At 35.4% G+C, this 10,604-nt stretch overlaps 1 protein-coding gene and 1 long non-coding RNA gene across 2 annotated transcripts; one reads left to right on the top strand and one right to left on the bottom strand.

The window, feature by feature from the left end:
* Positions 1 to 4,961: 4,961 nt before the first annotated feature.
* On the top strand, positions 4,962 to 8,907 carry LOC125660434 (E3 ubiquitin-protein ligase TRIM71-like). The gene is made up of 2 exons (XM_056149861.1): positions 4,962 to 5,014; positions 6,296 to 8,907. The coding sequence occupies exon 2, from the start codon at positions 6,326 to 6,328 to the stop codon at positions 8,006 to 8,008; it is 1,683 nt and encodes a 560-aa protein (XP_056005836.1). The 5' UTR covers positions 4,962 to 5,014; positions 6,296 to 6,325; the 3' UTR covers positions 8,009 to 8,907.
* LOC130050268 (uncharacterized) lies at positions 7,841 to 10,368 on the bottom strand. Its single transcript, XR_008798707.1, has 3 exons — positions 10,284 to 10,368; positions 8,941 to 9,052; positions 7,841 to 7,979 (listed from the first exon to the last, which is right to left on the bottom strand). It is a non-coding gene; the product is annotated as an uncharacterized LOC130050268 (long non-coding RNA).
* Positions 10,369 to 10,604: the final 236 nt, after the last annotated feature.

Genomic DNA, 10,604 nt, shown 5'->3' with positions numbered 1-10,604 from the left:
TCATGAATTTATTGAGTTTCTCAATGAAACAAACTTTTGTGCTCTGAATGGCAGATTTCCAGATGACAATTTTACGTGTATTTCACGAAAAGGTAAATCTGTAGTTGACTATATATGTATACCTGTAGATATATTTAGATATGTTACAAATTTTAATGTGTTTACAGTACAGTCTATTGTAGATGATTTCAAGTTTCATGATTTCTTAGGTATGAAATCAAAACTCCCGGATCACTCGGCTATTACTTGTGATTTCAGTGTTACTGAATATGGCTTAATACATGAATCTGAAAAGGTCGAAAGCACTAAACCACGATTTAATCTGAATAGGATCCCACTTGATTTTATGTCCAATGAATTGACTAGAACTGGTTTATTAATAGTAATAGATCAAATTGAAAAAAGCAGAAAATCGTAGGAAATGTAGATGGCATTTATGACAATTTATGTAAAATAATTTTAAAAGAAATGGAAACTATCCCAAAGATTGTACACAAAAACTCAAGTAAACGTCTGAAAAATAAAAAGCCTTTTTGGAATGATGAATTACGTGATTTATGGAACAATACACGAGAAAAAGAAAATATTTTTGTGAAATATAAAGGTAAACAAGATGTTAAATCGGCCCTAAGACGAGAATACATTGAAGCACGGGATATTTTTGACAAGGCACTTAGGCGCACCGAACTCTCTTACAAGAAAACTGTAGCTAGAGACATTGAGAATATGAGTTCATCAAACCCAAATGAATTTTGGAATAAAATCAAAAAGCTTGGACCAAGAAATACAATATATATTCCAATGGAGGTCACAGATACAGATGGAAATATCATTACTAATGAACGAGAAGTTTTAAATAGATGGCAAAATTGATTTCCAAAATTTGTATAACGGTAGCGTGAATACTGATTTTTTTTCAAGATCATTACGATAGTTCAAGGCTAGAAAAAACAAGGTTGGAAAATAATATGAAACTTCAATCATTCATCTGCAATGAAGAATTAAATTATGATATATCGCTAGAAGAAATTTCTGATATTGTACTGCACTCTAAATCTAAATCTGCTAGTGGGTATGATGAAATTCCATATAGTGTTCTAAAATTCCCAATGATAATAAAAACATTACGTAATCTCTTTCAACTTATATTTGATTCAAGTATCATCCCTTCCATCTGGAGGAAAGCTGTCATATGTCCTATTCTTAAGGATTCCTCCTCGGACAAACGCCTGCCAATGAATTACCGAGGTATCAGTCTCCTATCCTGTATCAGTAAGCTTTATAGTGCATTTATTAATAAAAGGCTTGTTACTTACTTGGAGAATAATGATATTTTGGTAGATGAACAAAATGGTTTTAGAAGAGGGAAATCCTGTGAAGATCACGTATTTACTTTGAACAGTCTAATTCAGAATAATAAAAATCTGTATGTTGCATTTATTGATCTAAAGAAGTGTTTTGATTTTGTAGATAGAGACATGATGCTGTATAAACTTCTGTTGAATGATGTAAATGGTAAAATGTATAACTCGATCAAGAATATTTACCAAAGTTCAGAGTCATGAGTTCGAGTAAATGGAAAACTTACAAACTGGTTTAGCTGTAAAACTGGTGTTAAACAGGGGGATAACTTATCTCCAACTCTATTTTCGATTTTTGCAATTGACCTTGTTCATGAAATAAACTCTTTGGATGTGGGTGTAAATATCGCAGATGAAAAGCTGTCCGTTTTATTATATGCAGACGATATAGCCTTAATAGCTAAGACACCGGAAGAATTACAATGTATGTTACAAAAACTGCACAACTGGTGCAGGCGTTGGAGAGTCCTTATAAATACTGAAAAATCCAAATGTATGCACTTCCGTAAAACTAGAACAAAAGGAACAGAGTTTGAATTCACTATTGGAACAAATACATTAGAAATAGTAGATAGCCATAAATATCTTGGAATCATATTTACTTACACTGGAAATTTTACAAAAAATGCACAAAACCTTGCTAAAGCTGGAGGACGGGCACTTGGAAAAATTATTTCTACAATACACAATAATAAAGAATTTGGATTCACTGCTTACGAAAAATTATTTTACTCTTGCGTTTTACCTATATTAGACTATTCGTCCAGTGTTTGGGGGTTCAAAAAATTCCAGTCAATAGATAATGTTCAAAATCGAGCCATTAGATATTTTTAGGGAGTACATCGTTTTGCGCCTTTATTGGCAATCTATGGAGATACGGGGTGGATACCCAGTCAATATCGTCGATGGATTAATATGATAAGATTTTGGAATAGAGTATTGTTATTTGACAGTGAACGCATTACTAGAAAAGTGTTTGAAATGGATTATGATATATGTACAAACAACTGGTGTAGTGCTCTGAAAGAAATTTTGCAAAATTTGGAACTGGAAAGTTATTTTGACTCAAAATTGTTAATAGAAATGAATGTTCTTCAAACAAATATGCATTACTATTACTCCAATATCTGGAAAAATGAAGTATTTAAAGTACCTAAATTACGAACTTATGTGTCTATAAAATCAACCTTTGGTCGAGAAAATTATGTAACATTGGATATGCCAAAATACTTTAGGTCAATTATGTCGCAGTTTAGATGTGGTATTTTACCTTTAAGAATATATTATGGGGAACCTGCTGTTGAAAGAATATGCTTATTGTGTTCATTAAATTGTGTGGAAGACGAAATTCATTTTTTACTCTATTGTCCATTGTATTCTAAACTCAGAATAACTTTGTTTGAAAACACGGGATTTGATCAAATGTCAATGTCAGATGTAGAGATTCTTCGAATGTTAATAACAAACTACCCAAGACAATTAGCAAAATACTTGTACTCCTCCTTTTCTCTTAGACAATCTATTATATTTGGAAAAATCAACAAATGAGCTATTTATACATTATATACTTATTATACATGTATACACATGTACATGTATATATAATTATAGAAAATGTTATTATGCGCAATTATTTGCATTATATATTATTATATCAACGTTTAAAGAGGCATATAGGCCCGACGGGCCGGGTGTTTATTGATTTGAATATTGTGATAAAATTGGATGTATGAATATATATACACATGCCACTATAATAAATAAAATTACTTACTTAAAATTACTTACTATGATTGTATGCAAAACTTTGATCCCCTATTGTGGCCCCATCCTACCCCCGGGGGCATGATTTCAACAAAATTGAATCTGCACTATGTCAGAAAGCTTTCTTGCACATATCCACTTTCCTGGCCCGGTAGTTTTTTTTGTTTTTTGTTTTTTTTTTTGTTTTTTTGTTTTTTGTTTTTTTTTTTAGAAGATTTCCCCTATATTTTTGTATGTAAAACTTTGATCCCCTATTGTGGCCTTATCCTTTAAAAAAAAACTTGAATCTGCACTATGTCAGAAAGCGTTCATGTAAATCTCAGTTTTTCTGGCTTAGTGGTTCTTAAGATGAACTTTTTTAAAGATCTTTCCTTTATATATCTGTATGTAAAATTTGATCCCCTATTGTGGCCCCATTTAACCTCCGGGGTCCATGATTTTAACAAACTTGAATCTGCACTATGTCAGGGAATTTTCATGTAAATTTCAGCTCTTCTGGCCCAGTGGTTCTTGAGAAGATTTTTCCTATATATTTGTATGTAAAACTTTTTGTGCTTATCTCCCCTTTGAAGGGGGTATGGCCCTTCATTTGAACAAACTTGAAAACCCTTCACCAAAGAATGCTTTTGGCCAAGTTGATTATAATTGGCCCAATGGTTCTGGATAAGAAGTCGAAAATGTAAAAAGTTTACAGACGGACGGACAGGCAATCAGGTGAGCTAAAAACGGATGTCCCGTGTCATAATAGTTGTGGCACGGTGAAGAACCCTCAAAGCGCCGAGCATAGGCCTAAATTTGAAGCCCTTCAGCAGTATTGGTGACGCCTCCATATGAGTGAAAAATTCTCGAGAGGACGTTAAACAAGACACAATCAATCAATCACGAAAAAATCAAACGATCCGCTCCCGAATCTGTCAATCGATCTAGCGTAGAAAAATATATGATATTAAAGGGTATCTTTTATCTTAGTTCAAGTTATGGCAAATGATATAGGTACATCCCAAATAAATTGTTTAACTAACATAACGATATTGTTGTCATTTAATTTCTTTTCGTTTAAAATGTCCTTTTTTATGAATAAATGTTTAGATATTCGGGTTGACAGCTCGATGAAATTTCATAGAAGCAGTGTGTAGATGGGATATTATCATGAAGTCCAGAGGTGATGTCCAGAGGCGATGTCCCGCGGGAAATTGTAAGGAGATACTTTACATCGTGATAATGGCTGACTTCCTTTTAGCAGTTTAAAACATGGATGAAAATATAAATATCAGCAATATTTGCCTATTCATTTCAAAATCCATCGCCTAGATGAGTAGCTCAGTAGGTTAGCACGTCGACCATTGAACTGTAGATCTCGGGTTCGAGTCCAGTAGGGGTTTTAAATTTTTATCAGATTGCTTTCTTTTTTACTAAATAAAGTAAATTTGAAAGTTTTCAAATTCAAAATAGTGTTGTAAATATCCTCTACTTTTTATCCATATCAAACTTCTCCGGTGTAGCATACCTCCTTATAACAGTACAATTTCTCTGGTGTAGCATACCTCCTTATAACAGTACAATTTCTCCGGTGTAGCAAACCTCCTTATAACAGTACAATTTCTGTGACATTACGAATGAAATGCAAGATCAATTCTTTTTACTTCTATAACGCGCACTTGCCAATTTGTACATAGTCATGTTTAATACACCCCCCCCCCCTTTATTTTGTAATAGTACAAAAGCTAATTCAAAATTTGATAACAATGTGGACTTTAAATCTATTGAAGCAGTAGATAACACGTACTTATGTAGTGTATACAGGGTCGATCTCGTCACGTACAGGTATTTAAAGCACGGGACTACACGGAAGGTCGAAAGAAAAGGGAAGCCATGTTGGATTTTTACAGGTGACACAAAATTATTACTATTATGTTAACATCACAGTGCCACCAAATCATTATAAATGTATAATAAGATATGTGTTTGATCAGAATTATTAATGAGACAGGGATCGAAATTAACTTTTTTCACTACTAGCAAATTTTAGCTAGTGGAGTATTTTCCAACTAGCAAAATTGGAACTTTTACTAGCATTTTTCAATCGATGGTTGTTTTACAGGAATTTAAGAAAACAAGCGTGTATCTATATCAAAATATAGGAAAAAATCTTTTAAAATCTTCTTTAAAGTGCAATAATAAAAATAATATTGAGAATTCTTTCATTTAAAATTTAATGAATTATCAGACAACATCCATGTACATGTATCATTGGTGCATGATGAGAGTCATAGGGTACATTTGTGCGGCGAACTCGTTGTCCAGAGATCTACCACCTATTTACAACATCATGTGGTTTGAAATCTTGAAGACTGTTTGTGCCAATTCAAACTGTATGTTCAAAGCTTTTGGAAATTTCATCTAAAAATTCTAGTTGAAAAAAAAACACTCCGAACTCTAAGTGTTTGACTATGGACTACAGAAGGACACCGCGTGAAGCGGTGACACTAACACTTTCATGTGTTGTTTCATGTAAACACGGACGAGATCAACATGCTTGCTATTTAAATCAGACGTCTCTGAGACGCCCAAAGTGTACATGAAGTAGGCCATCTTCGACATCACTGACTGAGATGACCTTGGCCTTAGTTGTTTATTCGATCCATGTTTACTTTTCCAATATTTGTATATTCATTCTGTAAAGCGTTTCTATGCAAAAATTATTGTTAACTTATTGTAAACTTCAAAGTACAGCCAATAAACCAAGGAAATCCGGAAAAAGAGATCGGTTTCTTTTTCACTCGCAAAAAGTTGTGATCACTTGTGATTTTTCACTCGCAATTTTAATTTCTAACTCGCATTTAGCGAGTATTTCCCCTTAATTTCGTTGCCTAACTGAGACAGGTTTGATGACACTGGTCATTATAACGTGAATTTTAGAAATTCGGGGGAGGGGGGAGGGTGATGTAGTACATGTATATATTTGTACTATACGTACATATAAATGTATGATGAAAATATAATAATAATCTATCCTGGTATAATTCTAGCGTGTAAAATTGTTTATTGAAGTTCCCATCTAAACGATTTATATCCAATGTTTATTTATAAACGATTTATATCCAATGTTTATTTCATGTCCTGCAATTGAAAACTGACACTAAAAATAATGTTCATTTCTCTATTAACAGTGAACTAATCATGTGACCCAGACACCAGACATGCTGCAACCCCGGCGCAGTGCCCAAGACGTCCTACTGTGTGACTCCTGTGAAACTGCCCCCCTACAGAGTCACTGTGAACGTTGTAATATAAATCTCTGTACTAACTGTGTAGGAAAACATCTCTTGGATTCGTCTAGAAAACACCAAGTCATACCTTTCATCGAGAGAAGTTCTACTCCTAACTACCCAAAATGCCACAGCCACCCCGACAAACAGTGTGAACTTCACTGTAAGAAATGCGACCTTCCCGTCTGTTCTACCTGCGCCTTATTTGGTAAACATAAAGGTCACGATATATCAGATATTCAGAAAGAACTCAGCGCTAAAACACAAGATTTACGAAAAGATTTGGAAGAACTCGAGACCAGAATTTACCCTCGATATGAAGAAATTGTCTCCGATGTCCAAACTGAGAAAGCCGAGTTAGAAAGGAAGTACGGGAAACTGACCACAGCTGCCGACCAACAAGGAGAAGCCTTACACCGGGAGATCACCGCCATTGTCAACAAACGGAAATCCGACATAGCGGAGATGAAAACAAAACATCTGGCTGTCTTAAATAAAAACACAGATGAAATCACACACAGTATTACTGAACTCAAACAAATCATTCTAAATCTGAAGGCAATATTGGAATCCAATGACGTCTCCCTAATCTCTACCTACAAATATAGGAATGCCGAGTTCAGGAGATTACCCCCAAAAGTCCAAGTTACATTACCAAGTTTGTCACCTCAGAAAATAAACACAGAACAGCTCCGTGAAATCTTTGGTTCTCTGTCGCCATTATCCATTAACACAGAAGAACAAGGTTACATAATGAAGTCAGCAGAAGCTGTATCGTCTCCTCCAGTCAAACCACTGCTTGATGAACCGCACGTCACCGCCACCATAGACACTGGGTATAGCAGACTATACGGTGTTAGCTGTGTCAGTGAAGAACAAGTCTGGACACGCGGGGATAACGAAATCATGAAGCTCCTCAACCTCCGGAGTAAACTACTGACATCAATACAAACCAAGTCAGGGAGACAACCAGGGGGCATAGCAGTGACACGGGACGGGGATCTTGTTTATACTGACTATAGAGATAAGACTATAAACCTGGTCAAGAATAAAGAGATACAGACCGTGATCACACTACAGAGGTGGATGTCTTTCATACTACAGGGGTGGGGACCTCACGGTGTCTGCCGTACCGCCTCTGGTGATCTCCTGGTTACCATGAACAGTGATGATGGAAAACAATCCAAAGTCGTGCGTTACTCTGGCTCCACAGAGAAACAAAGCATTCAGTTTGATGATCAGGGCCGTCCTCTCTATTCACGTGCTCGTCACATCAGTGAAAACAGGAACCTGGATATCTGTGTGGTTGACTGGGACGTTGATGCAGTAGTGGTGGTCAATCAGTCAGGAAAACTCCGATTTAGATACACTGGTCATCCCTCTAATACCAAGCAATCATTTACTCCAGTCGGCATCACTACAGACAGCCAGAGTCACATCCTGACAGCAGACTATAGAAATCACCGTATCCACATCCTAGATCAGGACGGACAGTTCCTCCGTTACATTCACTGTGATTTACGCGGTCCATTTGGTTTATGTGTGGACATCAGAGACAACCTCTTTGTGGCTGAGTGTGTCACTGCTAAAGTGAAGAAAATCCAATATCTATAAACGGTGTTAATTACACATCTCAACACTGTGTTAATTACAGATCCAAACACCGTGTTAATTACAGATCTAAGCACGGTGTTAATTACAGATATAAAAACCATGTTAATTACCTAGCTATTTAAACCTACAGGTACATGTACTTAAAGTAGCTATTTCTACTTAATACTTTTACCTGTTTTAGGAAATATAAATAAATAATGATTAAGGCGCATCTTTTTAACAGGTCAGTCGTTTTATGTAGCATGTTGTGCATCTGCACTGCAAAATTCGGAGTGTAAATTTGAATACTTTATGAGGGTGGAGAATGCAAAGGAAATGCATGATAATTCGCCCCAAAAAACTTTGATGTAAAAATGCATGACGGTAAACTTTAAAATTAATACAGATTTGTAAAACATTCTACACTTTTTATCACGTAGCTTTGATCATAAGCTCCTAAAAAATGGAACTGGGTGTTGTTATTGATGCAAATTTGAAAGGTTAGAAAGTAAACATTTTTTGTCCAATATTTTTGTGGTATTCATCGTCAGTGTAAGTGAATCAAGATCTTTGGTACACACCATATTGCACCGTTCCTGCGTTTGGCCACGAAATGCAAGTAAAGGAAAAAGTAGTTAAAAATACCTACCTGGAGTAGGTTTAAATACCTACGTAGCTATAAGTAGCTACGTAGGTAGAAATAGTCTTTGGACTGGACCTGTTTAAAACTGTAAGTAATTACAACTATGTGATGCTTACAAAAGTGTGTATGATGTGTAATTAACATGTGTATTGATAAAGTTATATTTATCTTGGGCCTATATTGAACATTATTCTGTTTGTCAAGTTTTAAATTACAGTGTATATCTTTTGGTATTTGTATTATGTTTCAATGTATATATTATAGATAAACATTTATAGAATACAATCTTACATTATGACTGAGTACTTACTTAGCTGTGTAGTACAGTAACATATAGTGACCCCCAAACGTCCGGTCTTCTGATCCAAGGTCACAGTCTTCTGTTTACCATCAATGACGTCACAACGCGTATCTCCACAGTCCTACAAAATCAACACAGACAAATAGAAATCTTATCAAACTCAATTTCCAAGAATATCGTATTAATTTACCTCAACAAAGTACAGATTTGATTTAGACAATCTTAACAATATTAACACTTATTAATGGTAAAACTATGATTTATCATCAGATTTTGTAAATTGATTAGCTCACCGGGACGATTTCCAGACCACAGGGGCTCGGTTGTCAGATACTGAAGTTTTGTATCATTTGTTCCCGAATAATAAATTGGAAGTTTTGCATGATTTGTGTCCGAATAATAGATTATATAAATAAAACCCACCACCAAAATTCGGTTGGTTTTTTGTTTTGTTTTTTGAGGTTTTAAAAAAGGTGTAACATGTGTACATAATAATAACCGAGCCCCTGTGCTTCAAATTTAGGCCTATGCTCTGAGCTTACGATCATTGAGCAGTGAGGGTTCTTTAGCGTACCACACCTACTGTGACACGGGACATGAGTTTCTAAGGTCATCTCCGAGGACCCGTGACATTCCGTCTGATGCCGAGCGTTTGGCGATAGAATTGTCACTACCTGTTTTAACAACTTAGGTCTGTCGCGGCCGAGATTCGAACCCCGACCTTCCACATGTGGGGCGAACGCTTTCCCTCTAGACCACATATGCCTTATAAGGGAACATTCATTTGGTACCAAGACTTTTTATCTAGTGACCTTGACATTTGACCTACTTTTTGAAAACATTAACCTGGGCTAATCTTTTGAATCAAAGGGGATAGGGTTTTGATAATTCACATATGAATCCTTCATGAAGAGACCTTTCTTTTGTTTTGGTACCTTGACATTTGACCTTGTAAACTTGACCTTCGACTTTGACCTACTTTTCAAAAACTTTATACTTTGTTATATCTTTTGAACCAAAAGTAAAATGGCTTTGATATTTAATATTTAGATATCTCATGACCAAGCCTTAGATATAGTATCGAAACCCGCACCTATTGACCTTGGGCTTCGGCCTAATTTTCAAAAACTTTAATCTTTTGAACTAATGGGACTAGGGGGTGTTGGTGAAGTAGAGTCGTGCTTCTGGCGAGCTATGTTGTCTTCTGACAAATCTTGTTTTTGTATTTCTGACTGGTGAATAATCAACAAGAATTAACAATTCAGCAAACAGCAAGGTAGATTGATAGAATGGAAAACAAGAGTTATTCTCAGATTCAAATGAAACAAATTTTCCCTGCTTGTGGGACTAACCAGTCACTTATCTGACCATCAATGAATTTTGTGGAATGGTCAGTGTTATGAAGAATAAGTCCAGTAGACTGGCTTTGGTGTGGGTCCTGCGATTTGGGAAGAACTATACATTCAATCGTCTCCTCGCACCATACTTTGATTTTCATATACTCAAGTTCAACCAGAATCTCTCAGATATATCAAAAGAAATGTTTTATCATATTATATCAGATAAATTCCTCAAAGAACAGGGTTCCTTGTATTTAAATGTAAAAATCAAAGCATAATTATTTGGAACCACAAGAAAATTATTTGAAAAATAAAACGAATATATGAATAAAT

The sequence above is a fragment of the Ostrea edulis genome, chromosome 9, assembly GCF_947568905.1.
Source record: "Ostrea edulis chromosome 9, xbOstEdul1.1, whole genome shotgun sequence".
Taxonomy (NCBI): domain Eukaryota; kingdom Metazoa; phylum Mollusca; class Bivalvia; order Ostreida; family Ostreidae; genus Ostrea; species Ostrea edulis.
This window is presented reverse-complemented; position numbering and strand designations above follow the sequence as displayed.

Excerpts from the sequence above, each read along its gene's own strand:
- LOC125660434 (XM_056149861.1), top strand. The coding sequence starts at position 6,326 with ATGCTGCAACCCCGGCGCAGTGCCCAAGACGTCCTACTGTGTGACTCC.